This window comes from Pholis gunnellus (genome assembly GCF_910591455.1).
Source record: "Pholis gunnellus genome assembly, chromosome: 2".
In the NCBI taxonomy this organism is placed as follows: domain Eukaryota; kingdom Metazoa; phylum Chordata; class Actinopteri; order Perciformes; family Pholidae; genus Pholis; species Pholis gunnellus.
This window is the reverse complement of record NC_136536.1, coordinates 19618326-19638066: the sequence shown is the minus strand read 5'-3', so window position 1 is coordinate 19638066 and position 19741 is coordinate 19618326. Positions and strand designations below refer to the sequence as shown.

The 19741-nt window shown below is 43.3% G+C and overlaps 1 protein-coding gene across 1 annotated transcript in view; it reads right to left on the bottom strand.

The window, feature by feature from the left end:
* Positions 1-369: 369 nt before the first annotated feature.
* cfap74 (cilia and flagella associated protein 74) overlaps positions 370-19741 on the bottom strand; it is a gene marked incomplete at both ends in the record, with an annotated part of 45464 nt that continues 26092 nt past the window's right edge. Inside the window, 17 exons of the mRNA XM_079176865.1 lie at positions 370-474; positions 814-948; positions 1232-1368; positions 2575-2707; positions 2910-3064; positions 3381-3519; positions 3637-3792; positions 4008-4127; positions 5249-5304; positions 5410-5519; positions 7429-7563; positions 7678-7742; positions 8365-8469; positions 9439-9715; positions 9864-9997; positions 11136-11309; positions 14445-14532. Of these exons, the coding sequence (XP_079032991.1) occupies positions 370-474; positions 814-948; positions 1232-1368; positions 2575-2707; positions 2910-3064; positions 3381-3519; positions 3637-3792; positions 4008-4127; positions 5249-5304; positions 5410-5519; positions 7429-7563; positions 7678-7742; positions 8365-8469; positions 9439-9715; positions 9864-9997; positions 11136-11309; positions 14445-14532 (2224 nt within the window). The remainder of the gene's footprint in view (positions 475-813; positions 949-1231; positions 1369-2574; positions 2708-2909; positions 3065-3380; positions 3520-3636; positions 3793-4007; positions 4128-5248; positions 5305-5409; positions 5520-7428; positions 7564-7677; positions 7743-8364; positions 8470-9438; positions 9716-9863; positions 9998-11135; positions 11310-14444; positions 14533-19741) is intronic.

Sequence of the window (19741 nt, the reverse complement as noted above, 5' to 3'; positions counted from 1 at the left end):
TACATCAGCTGACACACCCTTAACCATGATATGACACAGCTGCTTAGTTGGCATTATGTACACCCCCTGGTGGTGGAACTAAGTTCTACAGCAAGGTGCATAAAAAGAAATGGGCCCGTAACATAACTTACCCCGGGGAACATGGAAGCTGTACAGTCACTGTAGAATAATATGGTTCAAATCAGATTGGCGAACAATTCTTACTTCAATTCCACCTTTAATAATTAGATTCAATTCATAAATAATGAATTTGTCTGTTAATGTTGGCCACATAAATATATAGTACATCACATGTCTTTTTTTTTTCAGTGTATGTGTGTGTGTGTGTGAGCAGATTTCACACTGGCCAGCATCCAGACACTGTAGAGGTCAGTCAGCTGTGGTGGAGACCAAAGCCATCAGGGTGACTCTGTAGACATTCATCTCATCCCCCTTCAAGGTAAGAGGTAAACATGTCTGCACTACCTCATAGGGCTGAGACACACACACACACACACACACACACACACACACACACACACACACACACACACACACACACACACACACACACACACACACACACACACACACACACACACACACACAGGAGTTTAGATGGTGGTCGCGCTATAAAAGGTACTGGTATAAGTCAATATGTATGACCTTAAAATTCAATATCTATATTAAAATGACCAGTGATTCAATTCTAATGGGAATTAAGTAAATTAGCTGTTCAACAAAAATACATTTGAATTGATACACATTTATGCAAACATTTCTATGCACCCTCCTCTGTAAAGGTTCAGTGACAGTGATAACAATCGTGCTCACCTTGTATCCACTGTGGGGAGTCCATGTGACAGTGATGGTGCGTCTGTGGCCCGTCTTCACGGTGCCTTTGCTGGGCTCCACACTGAAGCCGAGCTGCTGCAGAGACGCCACGTTATCCCAGTGAAACTCAGCAGTCTGGGGAAACACAGAGAAAAGAAGATTTGTCCAAACAGACATTCAAGACACAATCGATTCATTTGCCTTTTTCCTATTTCTCTCCACCAATCCTTTTCATCGAAAACGTGGTTTTGGAGTACAAACAGCTATTAGATATTGCATCTGCATATTTATGCCTCAATACTTTAAACTATGCCATTTTCCCCTCTGCCTCGAGTAGCTTATTAACTCTCTTCCGATGCATCGCCGTGCACTTGATGAAACATTTGGCAATTACCCATATCCGATGACATCACAGTACCTTCTTAATGGGCTGTGTGGAGCGCATGCAGCCCACCTGCAGCTCCCTCACTGCAGGTGTGAAGACTCCTGCGCTGTAGCCGGCCCGCAGGGTCACCAGCACGGGGATGGTGGGCTTCTCCATCAGCTCTGACTCATCTAGACAGAGAGGACCGTATGAGCAGTTTTGCACGATTCAGCCCATTTAATACGTACTTTCACTTCACTTTAATGCCCACCAGACCAGAGTCAATGGAATTCACCGGTACAGTTCATTTTCAACCCAGCTCTTTGAGCAAAAAACCATAGCAGTGATTTAGAAATCGTAACGCGTGTTGGCAATGCTGGCGACACGGCTCTAGGAATAGTCTCAACAACTACTGGATGGAAATTGTATGAAATTACAGACATTCATGGTCCAATTAATCCATATAACACGATGATTAGGTCAAAATATTCATTTGTTCAATACTTTGCTCTAAATACTAATGACATTCCCATCAGCCCCAGCTGTACTTTGTGTTTAGCGCTAATTAACAAATGTTAGCATGCTAATGTTAGCATTTAGCTGTGCCTAAGTTCAGCCTCACAGAGCTACTAGCGTAGCTGTTGAAGTGTCTTATCTCTGTTCCAGACATCCTTCGGCTTATATTCATTCATTTAATTTGTTTGTTTCAACAAATCCAACTATAAGTCATTTGTAGAACTTGTAGAACATGCTACACATTTTTAGATTTTTGTCCTGCAGCCTTAGATATACAGTAGTCCAAAGAAACGTTCAGTTTGTTGGCTTACACACTTCAAGCAAGTTTAAAGAGTCTGCTGATTCGCACTTTATGGGAATTAATGAAAACCAATGGCTGCTTAGAAGGATAGGACACATACGCACATTTAGCTGGGTGTCAATGGGAGGCTTTCAAAGCATTTTTTTCCAGATGTATTTCTTCCTATTCTGACTGCTGATGTTATTTTAATGCAAAACACCGCTTTGATTTAGTGAACATTAACCTTGTCTACGAGATGTGCCTATTTTGGATCTTGTGCTGAAATATGATCTGAATGCTGGTGACAAGCACATGGGCTGTCAGCATCCTATGATCAGCGTAAATTACTACAACACATACCCTGCTGGCATAAACTATGCAATGTGTCTCGGAGTTATTAGTCGTATTCATAGTGTCAGTGTCTGTATTTTCTCTGCCTGGTTTGAGCCTTCAGGCATCTTTGAGAATATGCTTTAACTTGAATCACTTTCCATGGATCATATTGATCCCTTCTGCAATGACTAGATGCCATTAAACTACATCATGTCCATTATGACAGAAGTGGATAACCCCGAAGGAAGACAATGAAGGCAGAGAATACCTGTGAGGTGAGGTTGACTGGTTATCAGTGGAGGGAGGAGGGATTCAATGGGCACCGTCAGCAGGTCTCCTCCAAACAGATACATGCTGTGTGAAGAAGCTGCGCCCTTCAGATCCACCACACACACTTTACTCTGAGAGACAGAAATGGCACGGTGTTAAGGTTGTTTCGTCACGGAAACCAGAGTGAATGGAGGACATGCATGGTCTGATGAGCGCATTTGGAGGGCAGCATTTTGCCTGGACCATGTGATGCTTTCAAAACCAGTGATTAGGATCAAGGCCAAGTTGAGTGTTGTGTTCTCCACGTCTTTGTGCGCGTGCCGCTGTGCTGACCTTATTCATGAGTTCTATGGTCAGTCTGTCAGAATAGTTGACCGACTCGTGGTCGGGCTGAAAGGTGACGGCGACGTCCAGGCTCTGTCCTGGAGCAATGCTGCCCTCTGCTGGCCCCACACTGAACACACTCAGCCCGCTGTGGTTCTGGGTTCCTATACGGGACACAAAAGATACTCCGCTTTCCATGATAGCTGTGATGCTCAGGTTGAACAGTATTAAGACTTCCACATTGATTAGAATAACAAACAAAAAAAAGTACTATAGCATGGATATCAATTCATGGGGAGTTAAATATATCTGATGATGATATAAGTGTCTCTCAGTGAGACTATGTGTCCCGGAGTTGTTTGCATTTGTTGTTTCTCCTCTCATTTATTCAGGTTCATCCCACCCACCTGAATGTTGATCTCTGGCTTTTAAAGTTTCCAGGTTCCCTGCTGAATCCCTGCGGTGTTAGTTTGTTCTTACCCACAGTCGGCTGGACCTGAGAGTCCGTATAAGTCCGCAGCAGGAAGGCCACACTCTCAGCTCCACCCTGAGGCCTTGAGGGAGAGAGGCTGGCCAGCAGCACCCGAAAAGCCACGGCCACCGCTGAGCTGTTCTGCAGCTGCAGGCAAAACAGGACGCCATGTCAGTTCCAAACCTCAAGGTAATCTGTGCATATAAACAGCAATCCAGGTCTGATTCTGACTGTTAACTGAGAGTATCTTCACTGTCGACTGACCTTCAGGACGTGCGAGGTGCTCTCCTTCTCCAACACGTAGCCAAAGTCAAGGAGACCTCCAGGGTGGGAGGAGGTGACAGCAGGGACCACACCCTCCCCACACAGAGTCATCTCCAGGGTCATCTTCTGGCTACACACCTCCAGAATCTCACAGTACTAGAGTGGGTACATTAACAGTAGAGAGTGGGTAAAGTGTCGCTCAGTATTGGTAATGTTACTACATCATCTTTGAAAATGGGAGAGGCACAATGACTCAAATCTGGAGAGGCACAAATCAGTGGATTCATTCCATAGCGGGGTAAAGTGCGACACACTCGCGTGTTTATTAAGTTCGAGCGAAAAGCAGCGCTTCATGGAAAAATTCTACCGACCTTTTTCTCCAGAGATGGACTGAAGGCCAGGACCAGAGTGTGTTTTTCTCCGGGTCTGATGCATCTGAGAGCATTCAGAAGGGAAAAAGGACCGAGTACATCCAGCACCGACGACCTCAGCTTGGAAACGGTCAAAGAAAAGCGGTGGTGAACAGTTGATAATATTATTATCTGTAGTAGTAGTGTCTGCCATAATAAGAGTAGTGGCAATTTAGGATTAAGACGTACTACGCTTAATTGAAGTACTTAATATGTGGACATGAAAATAACTAGTACAAAGAGTGCCATGTGTATATTATATATATATATATATATATATATATATTTATAAATGGATTATGACTTTTTCTGCGGATCTCATAGGTGTACATTTATAAATAGACTATGGGTAAGCATGTATCTAACATGGTAAGTTTTGAGATATGGTAACTTTTATTTTGACACATTTCATTTGCTGACAGAACCTCCCACAGTGAAAGGATGATTTTATTTGTCCAGGTTTTTAGATATCAGTCTTTTTCTTCTCCTATGAGATTTCTGCCTCCACCTCAGTAAGATGAAAGAGTACAACATTTCCTTTATGGTGCTCACAACATTGACATTTTTCATTTTAGATTCTCAAAAGCATATAAAAACTGTGGCTGAGGGGTTAAAGGTCATGGCCATGACTCTGACCAGAGACACTTGTTGCATGTCATTCCCCATCCCTCTCTCTCTCCTCATATCCTTTTTTCGCTACTCTCTGCTCTCAAAGGTACAAATTTGTATTTTCCGTTGCTGTGAGCATTTAAGATTAAAGCGATAGTTCACCCCCAAATTAAATATACATATATTTTTGTCTTACCTGTAGTGTTATCTATCAATCTAGCTTGTTTTGGTGCGAGTTGCCTAGTTTTGGAGATATTGGCTGTATAGATGTCTGTCTTCTCTTGGATATAATGGGACTTTAAGGCACTCGGCATGAGGTGCTCAGAGCACCAAAAAACAAACATTTGTAAAACTTAACAGAAATGTCTCTTTCCAGAGGCAAGAGGGAAAATATGTATTTCAGATTTTGAGGGAAACTGTCCCTGTAAGATATAGAATGTGCACATCAGCTTTTCATAAAAGTATGTTTAACATTTCTACAGATATCAAGCGGGATTTTGTGAGAATCGACAACAATCTATTTACATTAGCAGTTGACAACATGACTCTTAGTTTTCTAGTTATCTGTAAGAGTTTGTGTTTTGACAGGATACATCCAAAGCGTCCCTCGAAATGTTCTGAACTGTAAACCTCTGGATCACTTTTTCTCCTAAAGACAGAAGACACACACACACACAAAAAACCCCCACAATTAATAACATCATAACCGTATGGGAAGAAGAATCAAGCAAAATAAACTTTCAGAATCACTCACCCACTGCCAGCTGATGGAAGTCTACAACATGCTTTCCATTGTTGGATATGACCACTAGAGGAGGCTGCACAGCAGGACACTGCAGCTTCAAGAACAGCGTGTTGAAGGGACTGTGGAGATATTGAACACGACAAGCTGTGAAATAAAGAGCATGCGTAACTCCCGTTCTTTGTTTTCTTAATATTACGCGGATCCTTGAGGATAAGACAAGAGTTCATTTTAATGTCACTTCAACAAACGCTGTAAGGAACACCCTTTGGTGAGCTCATAGTTCAAACAACAATGTTTACCATTCACAGGTGGAATAGCCTCAGGGTATGTACTTCTTTTGAACTGCTTAGATATAAACCAAAGGTGTTTTCTTTCTTCTTTCTACAAGACTTCACTGGATAAAAACCAGACGTTATAAATAGAAGAAAGAGACAGAAGGGACGAACGACAAGTTTGGATGCGGTCTGTTTTTTTTCCTGATGCATTCGTTCCAACAGAGGCCAGGTCACCGCACCAAACTGCGATGGACGCAATAGAGACACTTAGCACACTTTCCACAACTGCTGCGTAAAAACGGAGCCATAGCTTCACATGAAATGTAGCATTTATGCAGCGATTATGGTAAGAAGAAAGAGAATGATCACCTCTTTAGTTTCCCCAATGTGAAGTTGAAGATGATTTGTACAGGTTAAACCAGCTGAGACAGCTCCCTACTACATACTGATTTGTCACAGAGACATGGATTCTTTTCACCTGCCAGAATATTCAATTCAACTTTATTTCAGACACATTGGTCCATATAAAAATATATATATATATATATATATATATATACATAAATAAATACAAAATGAGGACACCAACAAAGAGGTATAATCATTGCAGTAAATAAAATCACTCTGTTAATTGTTATTTATTTAATACCAAAGATGTGACTTGCACTTGTTTATCTCGGGGGCTTGAGCAAGATTCTGAACGCATCATTAAATGCCACCTGAAGCTTTTTCCTTTTTGGCGTGGGCGGAATGGAGCGGAGAGAACAGCAGGCCTGGAGAGAGAGAGAGACGTTTTGACCTCATCTGTACACATATTGGCTTGTGCATAAAGTTAGCAACACTGGCGTCGCACATCGTCGTCGTCGCATAGATCCTTCCTGATGATGTGACCCCAAATATCTCACTTTGTTCACCACATTAAGCGCTTGGCTTGCCACAAAGATAAAATAAGCGAAAGGAAAATGTAGCTTCTGGCTCTCCTTGGTTTTAGCAATCACTCTTTTTAGAGTTGAAGTTAATGTCGTACGGCACACCATAACTTGAGCAGACTATAAGGAGACAGGATGGCTGAGCCATCAGCTTGGAAATAAAACTTTCCCCCAAACATACATCCAGTCTTACACTCTAAACTTTATATATACTGTAGATCATCCTTGTACAGATTGTAAAGAACAGCGCCCCATTGGTCACCTGGAAGGGTGCAGATACACTCTTGCCCCGTCTAGATGAGTAAAATCCTGTTGTAATCTGTGAGTTCCTCCAGTTCCCTTCAATCATGGTGGCTGTCACGGCTAATGCTGAATGTCCGGTCCGTTCTCTATTTACTGGGTTATCACTACTGTGTTCCACACACAGTGTTAAAGTGATGATATTTTGTGTTGCAGGCAGCCTAGATGTTTCCACTAGAGTGGATGTCTTGGCTATTCGTTAAAAGGAAGAAAATAAGCTATGTAGCAAACAACAAGATCATTTCACGCACAATCCCACACATCTTCTTCACTACAGGAAGGACGCTCGAGATGCAATGTAGCGCCAGAATTCACAATTGAGATCGAGACAGCATTACTTGATGGGCACCCAGACCCGCAGGCCACTGACAGATTCAGGTTGATTCAACATTTTGGATAGTGCACCACTAAAACATAAAATCAACTAAAAATGCTAAGGGCCTCAAAGGAATAATTTACATTTTTGGGAAATAAGCTTATTTGTATATTTTGTGCGTTGTGACATGCTGTTGACTCAGTGCTACCTCCATGCCGGCTGGGCCTGTCGGTCGTCCTCTGGGGGGCCTCCGTCCGACACAAAGCAGGGAACGGTGCACTTCCTGTAGCGTTGAGTGAAGGCGTACAGCAGAGAGGCCCTGGCCTCCTCATACTGCTCTGGCCTTCAAAGAGAAAGACTCGGCACAATGAAACCAATCATCAGCATCTCCTCCATGTTAGCACAATTAAAAAAAAACCTTTTTCCTCAGACTTTTGCAGCTCTGTTGAGATAATACTGAGAGTGTGGTGTAATCACCGCAAACGACAGAGAAATGTGAATACTAATGAAATCACTTGAGCACTGAAAGAAGAAGGAAATGTTTCAGCGAAAGCTTTGTATTTTTCTTATTTCAGTGCTGTTGGATCTCAGACTTCTGTCCAAGTTATTAATTACTTTCCTGTATAAAGAGGCTTTCAGGCAGAATATGAAAGATGCTTATGTAATATTCACGAATGAATATTTGCTTCATTGGCATTTCAGTCCAGCAAACAGGACATGTTTTCCAAAGCAATTTTGCAGTACAAAGCGAGCAACAGCATTGATGACAAAATCAAGTCTTAAGCTCCCACCGCGGCTGTAAGTCGGCAGGATTTGGTGATTTAGTTAGTTGGTCTGAGTTTGGGCCATCTGACGCCCTGCTCCTCTTTCGAATCACAGATGCCTTCCTCTGTTTACTGGTTTCCACTGGGACCTCCTTTTCAGTCTCACACACACACACACACACACACACACAAAAAGTTGATTGATGGGTTCAGAGGTTAGACAAATGTAGCGTCTACATTCTGTATAAACACCAGCATGTTCATGAAAGTGAAAAAAAGCTGGCGAGGATGAGTTCACATTTAAAGCCCCTGCGGCAGCAAAGGCTGACCCTGAGTAGGTGTGTGTGTGTGTGCGTGTGTGTGTGTGTGTATAGTCGCACCTCGTGTTCACAGAGCGACTTGGCTCGCTGGAGGAGACGCAGCACCTCCTCTTTGATCTCTTGGTCTGACAGTCTGGGTCTGAACGTCACTTGGACCAGCCATCTCTATGTGAGTGGAGAGATTGGTATCGTGTCAGGAATTCCTCAGATTTAGAGGGTCCAGCAGTAACACCGGTTATCACTACGCCTTGTCTTATACACATTTACAGGGAACTTTAAAAAAGTGGCGTTCAGATTCCAGTGCTCTTCCTCACCGGTGTTTTTTTATTTAAGGTCTGAATAAGTTTCGGTCAGTCTCCTAGCGTGGACGATAATCCCCGTTTTCCAATTGCAGAATATTCACTGGATTTCTCCCAGCGTGCCTCTGTGTTACACAGTTTGAATGTTTCTATAAACAAAGCCTGGAAGAAAGTTTTCTACTGTCACAACCCAAACAATAAACTACAATGGTTTTCTTAAAACACCTACACTTTGAGATGAATTACCAAATGAACATTAAGATTCATTGTTTCTTTTTGGTAATATGTTCTGTACTTATATTGTAGCATAGAAATAAAAAGCACTTGTTCACATCCTTCAGATGTCCAGTAGAGTGCATCACTACACTGTGAAGGGATCTGTTGTGAGCCAATGGCAGCTGTGATGGCTGTTTGTCTAACTGATAACTGTGTTGAACTGAAGATTTTCCTCTCACACCCGTTGGCTCTGGTATCATTATGTCTTCGTTGCAAATTGTCATTCAAAGTAAAAATGTATTTTGCAAGTCGCAGGTTTGGTTTCTTTACACAGCAAACTAACAGGTGATGTTCACAAACTCAACTCAAACTATTTTTGATTAGTTTAGAGTTTGGACTAGGAGTCTAAAACTGTAATCGTGGTTTTGCGACAATGTAATATTTAGATTTTGGCCAATGCGTAAAATGAGAAACTCCAGCAATTTAGTATCGCACTTACATAAATGTGGGGGAATCACAAAAAAATCATATTTAAAAGACTAGTAACCTGCAGATTATGTGTAAAAACGGTGGCGTGCCCTTTAATTCCCCTGTAACCATAAGAGGTGTGCTACTCCACCTCTCCGGGCAGAAGGCCACCCGCTGAAGGAGTGATGCTGATGTCTGAATCCTCGGGCAGGCTGAAGGAGAACAGCCTGGGCGCTACAGGAGCCACGGCGTCCTTGACCACTGGAGGGACTGGTTGTTTGGACTGGTTATGGTCGGTTTGAAGGTTGATCAGGTAAAGTACGGCAGTGGAGCGGTCGCCTACCGCCGTGGCCCCAAACTGAACCAGAGAATGGGAGAGCTGCAGTGGAGGGCAGACACCCACCGCTCGGCACGACAGAGGGACATCTCTATGGACAAATACAAATAGATCGTTTGGTTATTATAAATATGGACAAAGTATTGAATCAAATACCATGATAACAATCATGGATATACTGGTCTTATAAATCAAATCCACTCCATTTACACAGAATGCAAGATTAAAAAAAAGATGACCTGTTAATTCCTGATTTGCAGCGGAGCTGGAAATGGTACTCTTTGGCCTTGTTGGCACTGAAAATCAGATCTATCTCCAGGGTCTCTTGTGGGAGCAGAGTGCCAAAGCCATCATCAGGCTGGAGCTCAATACACTGTAGTGTGAGAGAGCAAGAACAACCAAACAAATTTACAATTTACAGTTATTACCCTGACATTTTTCTGCAACAACTATTCAATGTACTTGCATTCACTAATTATCTCTCGACTGACCACATAGGTTCTAGCAACAAGGAAGTGCTCGAACTCTGTAATTGTGTCTTTTAACTTCCTGTTTGCATGGGAAGTGAGGATGTGTTGTGTATTGTGGATGTACATCTGCTGCTTGTGGTGCCTACACTTCAGCAAATATCTGAACAGTTGTACACCAGGGAGGCTAGAACGCACAACTTTAAGAACTGTCACAGCTGGAAGAAAATGAGAGACTTTCTTCTACAGCTGCCTGACAAACAAAGGGCGCTATTTGTATGGCAGCGCTAATTAGGTCAGTGCTATTAACGAAGTCAAGAGTGAAAACCGGAAAATTAACAAACCCCCAAAAATTGGCAAGGCGCATAAGGATAGTTGTTCTATCATTAGTGGCGGAGTACGCCGTTCCCCGCGTGGGATTCAGATTGCATACTTCAACATGAGGGATTCACAGCAAACAGTGTTTGCCTGAAATCCAACATAACTTTGTCTCATTGACAACAGTCTCACTGTTTATTATTCACTTTCGTGACACGTATGAGAGCTGTATTAAGCTACAGTTAGCGCTGCTTCACCAACTGGGATTGCTTTTGTTGTAGTTTAGCCAAAGTAGCTCCTCAACGAGTGTTTGCTGCTGTGGTGCTAAAACTGCATTTGCTGTTGCCACGGTAACTGCATGGGAATGCCAAATCAACCAGGTCTGAAATCTTCAGGATTACAACATTAAAGGGGTTTGAACGAAAAGAGCAACTCTCAACAAAATGGGAAACCTGTGAAATGAAGGGAGAAGCTGAAAAACGGTGAACAGTGAAAGTCCTATTTATTTCAATGACTAAATATGAGTCTCCTACACATCTGACACCATCTAGTGATGCAGTACTGACAAATACATTGTTCTCATTGACTAACAGTATCTGGGTTAGTTTCTGCTTGTATGGATCCAAGCAACTGTACTGTACAAACACAGTAACACATGACAGAAGATAAGGTGTTCACAGCACCGCTAACTAACGCCTAACTAAGTTGTTGTTTCTCGTGCAGTACCTCTGGAACACCCAGGAAGCCAAAGTCCTGAGGCAGCAGGGACAGGTTGGTGAGGCGAACGCTGCTCTTGACCGACCGGTAAATGGAACAGAAGCCGAAGTCCACCTCAGTCCGGTCGAACTGCAGGTCTGAGGAGGTCACAACGGCGTGGACGGTAAAATGGGCCGGCTTCACCTGAACGCACAGACACGAAGCATCTGAAACATCAACGTCAACGAAGACAAATCAGCTTCATCATAATAATAATAAGGATCAGGATGGGTGTCACCTTTTCTACTTAATCAAACATTTTTATAAGCAGATTGAAGAAAAAACCATTGAGTAGAAGAAAGACTGCGACAACATGAACACAGGACTAGCATGGAAAGATGTTTCTTTTATACATATATATATATACATATATATATATATATATATATATATATGTATATATATATATATATTTAAAAAACATCTTCTTAAGTCTGTGGTTTTCAAAAATAGAATATATGTGCTCATCTAATGAATCAAATTCATGTTTGAGTCCCCTAATTGGGCAATGCTTTTCTGCATAAAGTCACCAGTCATCACTGAGCAGTTGAGATGCAAGTCGTGTGTATGTGTGTATGTGTGTGTGTGTGTGTGTGTGTGTGTGTGTGTGACTACGCACTCCAAAACCAGTATACGCTCAAAGTGAGATTTACAAATTTAAATCTCAGCACCGACCCAAGAAACTCATTATCGGTGACATTGCCATTCTCCTGAATTATTATTTTCTTATAAATGAATATATCAATCATGCAAGGCTGGTGTTATTCTTTATTAGTCCCATGAAATGCCTTCGACCAACGATATGTTCTTCCCTCAGCCAAGAAGTAAATCTTTAAACACAAATAGGATTTCATTAAAAAAAAAGGCTAAATAATTCTTTAAAGCAGCAGGGTGTTGTGTTGTATTGATTTTAGCAAACATTACTCACACAGTTGTGCATTTCTTGGGGACTCTGTTAATTACTACATATGTTGTGCTAATGAGTATTTAGTGCAACATAAAGAAGGTGAGATTGACGGTGAGTCTGTGCTAATGGTCCTTAAGCGTTTGTAATTGTTTTTGGGCAATAAATTAAAGGCCTATGTCACAGAGCAATAAGCTCAATCGATCTTTGGATGCACAGAGAACACTTAGGACCAATTCATTCGTTGATGTTGGTCTTTCTATGGAACATTCAAATATAGAGCATCATCAGCCTTAACGCTCCTTTATCACGTGCACTAGATTAGAAAACTAAGTGAGCTGTGCTTTTTTCTTCCTCAAGATAATGTCGTCTTGAATCATGTCAGTGCTCAGCAGATGACCTTGTTTATTGGTCTCTGCACCATCGCTTTCCTGGCTGCTGTGTCGTCTGGTGGCCAAACGACAGTGTGTGTGTGTGTGTGTGTGTGTGGGTGTTGGGCCAAAGACTGGGCCAGGATGCTCCTGTGGTGCACCAAAGCTGTTGCCCCCAGCCGTAGGCCCCGCGCTCCTGGCATGTGCTCTCTCTCACTTACTCACACAGATACACACACAGATACACACACACACACACACACACACACACACACACACACACACACACACACACACACACACACACACACACACACACACACACACACACACACACACACACACACACACACACACTCTTCTCCTCTCCTTGTCGTGGTATAGAGACATGGGATAGAGTCTGGATAACGAGAGGAGAGGAAGGTGACGATTTGGCAAGAAGACCGACCAGATTTAGATTTATTTAGAAAGAGGACTGGCATCAGTGCAACACCGATGTCTAAGCAGCTGCTCTGTGTTTTTTAATGAAGGCTGCTGCTGACAAGCTGACGTGGATTCAGTTGCTGTGAGGAATTTATTTTCCACTTTAAGGGCTCCATATTTTCATATTTCAAAAGTTTTCAATTTGCAAATTGGACCTTGTGAAGAGGATATTGAGATTTGACGATCACATCAAATTGATACAATTTGTAAGATTGACCAAAAAGTTCAAAAGTAACACAGAATCTAAAATTGAATTCATCAGTTTTCTAAAAATGTGTCATCCTCAGCTTCCGCTGGTCCTTGGCGGTGCAGGTAACTAAATTGGTCCATAAAACGCACCATGAGAGCAGCAGTTATCTTCCCCATTTACATTTTCACGCACACACAGGCTTTTGTCATTTATCAAAGAACGCAGCTGCTCATCTTGTGTACTGATGATTCAACATCTCACATCATCCGTGCTGCAAATGATCCAGACCTGTGTTCAACCAGAGACACCCAGGATGTGATAACTCGTCCCACTTTGTTGTTTGTTTACGTATTATCTATGGCAACAGCAGCTCATGTACACGCTGCGGCCGGTGGCTCCCGTGAACATCGATACATTTTTGTCTAAATTTGTTATCTTTTTCGTCGTTATTACTGCAGCACTCATGACATGTGACAGAATCCACTCATCAGCATCGGAGAAGGAGGTGTGCATGGGGACTGTATTCATTTGTGGGGAGCGTGCCACATGAGACGAGCACCGCCTGCCAGACCAAACGCCACTGGAGGCGGAGCTGACGTAGGAGAGCCAAGATGGAAGCTAAGCTAAACCAGCTAGTGCAAATTCAAAAGAAATTCACTACAGCAATGCACTACTGTTTCTGTTTCGTTTGTCATGTTTACCTTGTGTAGCAAATGGGCTAAAACTGCATTTGGTTGCGCTGCATAATGACAATACATTACCCTTGAAATCATGAATAACGTATGTGAGTGTAGCCGTCTTTTACGTGTTATATTCTGTTAAGCACATGTCAAATATGAAAAATGTCATGCGGTACGTTATATGCCATAAGTGAAGGGACCAGTAATTGCTTTCTTTATTCGGTAAGCGATTGTAAGCATAACCCCATGTTGAAAGGGATGGGATATAATACAAATAATTACACCCATAAATAAATATATGATTAAAATGAATGTTAATATCCATGGAATAAGAAGGGAGCACAGAGATTTTTGCTTTCCCTCTTTGAGCGTCTTCCAGAGAGATTCTCAATGAAACAGGTTGGGATAACCTTTATGCTTGGCTTATCAGCGCCCATGGAGTAACTAGGCCTTGGGGGGGGGGGGGGGGGGGGGGGGGATAATTTTAGCTTGTTACCAGCAAAATAGGTTACAACCTTGAGCGGCTCTGCTTCTGTGAGAGACACAAAGTAGGACACGAGCCCCCTAATGCACGATACCGGCAGTGTGTTTTTCGGGATCACAGGGAGCTTTACTGGGAAACAGACTGCAGCGTGTTACTGTGATACAAACCTGGCCCGCTACTTGAACCGTCATAGGAACCTCCAGTACTCCCGTGTCGCTGTCAAAAAGCTTCTTGGCGTCTTTGGATAAAGAGCTTCTGTGAGAGAGCAGAGCAGGCCGGTACACTGTGAGAACCACACGCTATATTATGCAAAGTTACACGTAAACAAACAGTTGATGTTTTTTTGCATTATGCACAATCAGAGAAGAGCAGAGGCAGCAATTAGGGTGGGTTTTGCGACAAACACACGACCGCATCAGTGATTTTAACAATTGCGATTTGTCCTTTTTCTTTCTTTCTCAATACATCAGTCAAAAGCCACGAGCCACCGTCGAGCGCTTCAAAGACAGATTGAGATTCAGACCCTGAAGAACCATTGCTTCACTTTAACCCACGGCTGTAGGATCGGCTCGCCAGGGAAAGCAGAGGAAGAGATGCAGAGCGCGCCTCGCCTCCACACGACTGTAGGTTGTAGCCATGGTGATGGGAGACGTAAGTGTGATTCAAAGAGGCCCGGTAGTCATGCACAGGCTTATGTAAAACTCCAGGTCCTTCAATATAGCACAGACACCACGTGTATAGTTAATTATCATGTAAACAGTGGTCAAATGTCAAAAGCAGTTCCCCCGCCTCCCCCCTTTCTCTCTCTCTCCTTCTCCCAACACTTTTCTCTTGTTCCCCCTGCTATCCCGTCGCCCTTCCTTCCCCTGTTTCCCTCCTACAGGATCAACTGTCTTCTCTGTCTTCCCTCCTCCACGCTCCTAATGCCGGTTGAAAAGGCTTGAGAGCTAATGCTGTAAATGTCGGTGGTTTTTAAGGCTCTCCAGATGCCGGCGTCACTTCTTCCAAAGCACGCGCCGTTCTACTGAAACACCCTTCATGAGTCAAAAGCTAGAAATCACGTCGACACCAAATCTCCTCATTTGCTATGAGGACTAACAAAACAAATAAATATATATCTTTTTCCCACCCCCTGCAGCTTCAGCTTGACCAACGAGCACGGGGGGGGGGGGGGTATTTAACGAAGCACTCTTGTTCTGCCTTCAAATAGCGTCGCTGCTGGAGAGAGTCACTCTTGATTTAGCTTGGCAGGGCAGAGTGGAAAAGCGTGGTGGGACGTTGCCAGGACCATATGCTCGGGATGAATTTTGCGGATGGATGGGGGTTTCAGATTTGTCGGTGTCCTGCTCAGATTTACTTGGGTGCTTTTCTTCTCTGGAGCCAGATTATCCGCACAGCCTCGACCGAAAGCAATCCTCCTCCATCTGACTAAAATGAAAAGAGCCTCTGTCCGTCCGTCTGTCCGTCTGTCTGTCTGTCCTTTGAGTTTCTCAACAACTGACAGTCTGATTGACTTGGCCCAAAGGAAGTGCCCTGTTGAGTATAAAGTTGATCATATGAGCGGCTGCAAGCAACACCAGAGGCACTCGGCCAAAGGGGCACTGCACTAGTAGACTTTAATGACACTTCTGAGATTAGTGGAGGACATAGTACAATTTGCTCTCTGTGTCTCGAATGGGCACCGAGATATCTACTTTATCTCGGTGCCCATTCCTTAAAAACCTGGAAAGTCAAAGAAAAGATACGAGACAAAAGGACGAGAGCAAGGATAAAAAAAACAAACTCAAAGACGTATTTATCAGGAAACTTTATGAGCGTTTGATTTGAGGAAAGTGGCTGCTGTAGTAATTCCTTTTACCCGATGGGGTCAAATTCAATATATATATATATAAGTACATATTCCTTTTCGTAATGGACTGCTGCTTGGATTTTTATCACCATTAAAAAGTGATGATGAAAAGGATTACAAAACAGACTAAGAGGCTTAGGGATTTTCTACTATATGGGGACATTTATTGGCAAAAAAATACAATAAATGACTGTAAAAGAATCTTTTAGAATCATGGTAATCAGATAGGTTATTCAGAAGAAAAATGTTCAACTCTTAGCATTATTAAAGTTCCCGTTATACTGTGAGTAGTGAACTATCAATTGAAAGTACTGGTAGAGCTGTCTGGTGTAATCTGTAGTGAATCATCCTCGTAATCTCCCTTTTATCAGCCGGAACTGCCGGGGTGGGACACATTGCCTCGCTCTTCAGGGATTACACCTAAAACCGTTCATTCAAGCAATCCTATCCAAATAATCATGTCATCAGGTTAAAATGATTCATCTGGGCTTGTGTGTCAGATTGAAACTGTCTACATGCCGAATGTTTCTCTTGACCCAAGAAGCTGATTTATTGTTCCTCGAAAGTCTTTCTCTATTGTCTCAGAAGTTAATACATTCTAAAGCCATAAATCTAAGCCAAAGTAAGCCAGGTTAAAGGGAATGGTTTAAATGTGGTGATGTGAAACACCTTCCATTCGTTGGGCGATTTCAATAAGTCTGTTTGGACAGCTGTTTCCCCCGATTGGAGAAAACAGCTGACCAATCAGAGCTCTGTTGGCGGGATCAAGAACAGGCACGTAACCTTTCTCCATAGCTAGCTACCGAGCAGCCATGACAAAGTGACGGACAAGCGCGGATGAGAACCACTCAACTGTCAAGGTTGTTGTAAGCTGACGACATTTAAAGCGCCATGTTTCTTCAGTTATCATGAAAAACACTCGAAGCAACCACCAGCACAACAGACAAAGAATAACCCCGTTTCTAAAGCAGAAACTGGCTGACACGAACACAGTGTCGGGCTAAGTGTAGGCAACTCACTTCGATTATTAGCCTGTCAGTGTCCATTTGAATTCATATAATTCCTCTTGGCTGCACGGGATCTCAAACGTGTGAACCACTGGCCTCGATGTTGTTGAAAGAGAGGGGGATTATGCAGTGAATAGAACACTGCTCTGGATAAGAGAGGGAAACATGTGGGTTGCACGGTGACAAATAAAAGTGGAGGAAGACGGGCAGAGAGGGATGAAGCAAAGGGAAGATGGTGAAAGATGTGGGCAGGTTGCGCACAATCCTTCAGAGCTCGAAGCAAGAGTGTGCTCACCCTCTCCCAAAAGCCAGAGGAGGGAAGGCAAGAAGCGAAACACCTGTGTAAAGAATGAAAGCTGTGAGTCATTTTGAATCCAGATTTAACAGTGTGTGTGCGTTTGTGTGTGTGTGTGTGTGTGTGTGTGTGCGAGTGAAGGCAGTGCTGCTAATGAGGATTTGGAAATCCAATCACAGGCTTTGGCTAGGAGGACTTGGCAGTGCCAATTTAAGTGACACACTGTCACTGCATGAAACAATAGCAAACAGAGACGAGACATGCGGGAACCAAGCTTGCTGACGTGCAGGAAACATGGTCCAGTCCCGGTGGGAATTTTTCCGTGCAGGTGGAGGACACTTATGGCATCTTTCAGCATAATTCTGATCTTATTTTTGGCAGCTTTTGGCCACGATTTCTATTGGTTACGAGAGCACTGTGCTCACCTAGCCCCAGCATGAGTCTCTCAGTATTATCCTTACATTCGAGTCGCTGAGCAAAGCATTAGTTGCGTCTGAAAAACAATCGCTGATGATGTTTTAATAACACAGAATGGACTTAAACAACCATTCTGTTCAGAAGGCATTTACAGAATCCTCAAAGTCTGAAAGATTCCATCACCAGCACAATAAAAAGGAACTCTTAGGCCAACTCGGTGAGTCCGACGTCATTGTATAGATCTAATCTACAAAATAAGATCAAGATAAGATAAACTTCAGAGCAAATAACGAGAGCGTGGGGAACTGGGTCTGGTGTCTCGGGTTACGTAAGCGGAATCGGGGTCAGCATGTAAGCAGCGGTGGCTGGTGGATGTATGGAGGGCTGAGAGGAGTTTGAGAGTAACGGAGAGAGGCAGAATGGATGCAGAGTTAGAGGGGAAGTGGAGGAGCCCGGAGATAAGAGCGCTGTGGAGATAATTCGAGAAAGGCAAAGAGAGAGAAGTACAGTTAAGCACGGAGGTGAGAGGCCAAGACAACGAGAAAGTATGTGTGAGAGAGTGGGAGAAGACAGCGCAGGGGAGAGAGGGAGAGAGAGAGAGCGAGAGAGAAATAGTGTGATAGGGAGAGAGTAGGGAGGGGGTGGTAGCTGTAGCTGCGTTAGTGCTTGCGAACGCTGCACCATCTCAGCAGCAGTGCGAGTAATGCTGTACTCTAATCCTCGCATTAAAACCTCTGCTGATTCACTAAGGCAGATTACTGACATTTCCCCACTTTCCCCTCTTGCCCCCCTGCTGAACGATGACCACTGCATGCCCCAACGTTTGTCACGTGTGAAGAAAATATCCTCCCGTTGTCATTATTATTATTGATTTACATCAATATCCTCTCAGCCATCAATATGCAAAGCTGCTGAACTGTGAAGGGAGAAAAAAACAGGAGGGTGGGCAGAAGAATACTAGCGCCCACGCTGGGTTTTTACATACTGCACGCCTCTCATATCTGCCCTGGGGGTCCCCCCGTCCGCTCTCCTGGCATTCACACTGCGGTTCAACTCCTGCCTCTCCGTCTAAATATAGAGCCTGTGTTGTTGTGGAAAGAATTACCATGTCCTTCAAAGTCATTAGAAACCATTACCATCGCGCTCAGAGTGCAGGTATGTGGAAGCGACACTTATACACCCGCTGGCCGTTGACTGGCTATAGATCGTTGCCATTTGTACATCTGTAGGTCTCCACAGCTCGCCTCTATTAAGAAGCGTAAAATATCAGTTGGAGTAAACTAGTGAAAGATATATCCAGCCGATAATATCCTTTTTATCAGAAATGTAATAGTTAGTTTAAAGGGTTTTCCTTTAAGAGTTCTTTGTGAGACTTTTCATCCAAAGAGCCCGTTTTGGAAGAGAGAGTTCTTCAAGGATTGTTAAAAGCGTGGGTGTTCCAGCCCACACACACTCCCAAAAAAAAGTGTGATTTTGAATCATGATTGTTGTGGGACTAGCTGCACCACATCAGTCCCAGCCCTTTAGGAGCCCCATGAGGAACCCTGGGGGGTTTCTAGATGAAATCATTCGAATACTGGAGGGCTCTCGGGAGAGTTCCCTGGGTGGGTTCTTATTGGTACCCTTTGGAGGTGGAACGGTTCTGGATGGAACTTTTAAAGAGGGTTGTGGGCGAAACCATTCCACCATAGAAGGTTTATCTGTAGAACTTCTCATTAGGGGTTCTGGGTGGAACCTTTTCCAGAAGGTTCTTGGGATAACCCTTTTTTTGTTTTTGTTATGGGGACAAGCCAAAGAACCCTTAATGGTTCTAGTTAACACCTTTATTTCAAAGAATGTGGTATAATGGTGTATTGTGTACTACTATATCTCTATCTACCTCCATCAACACTGTAA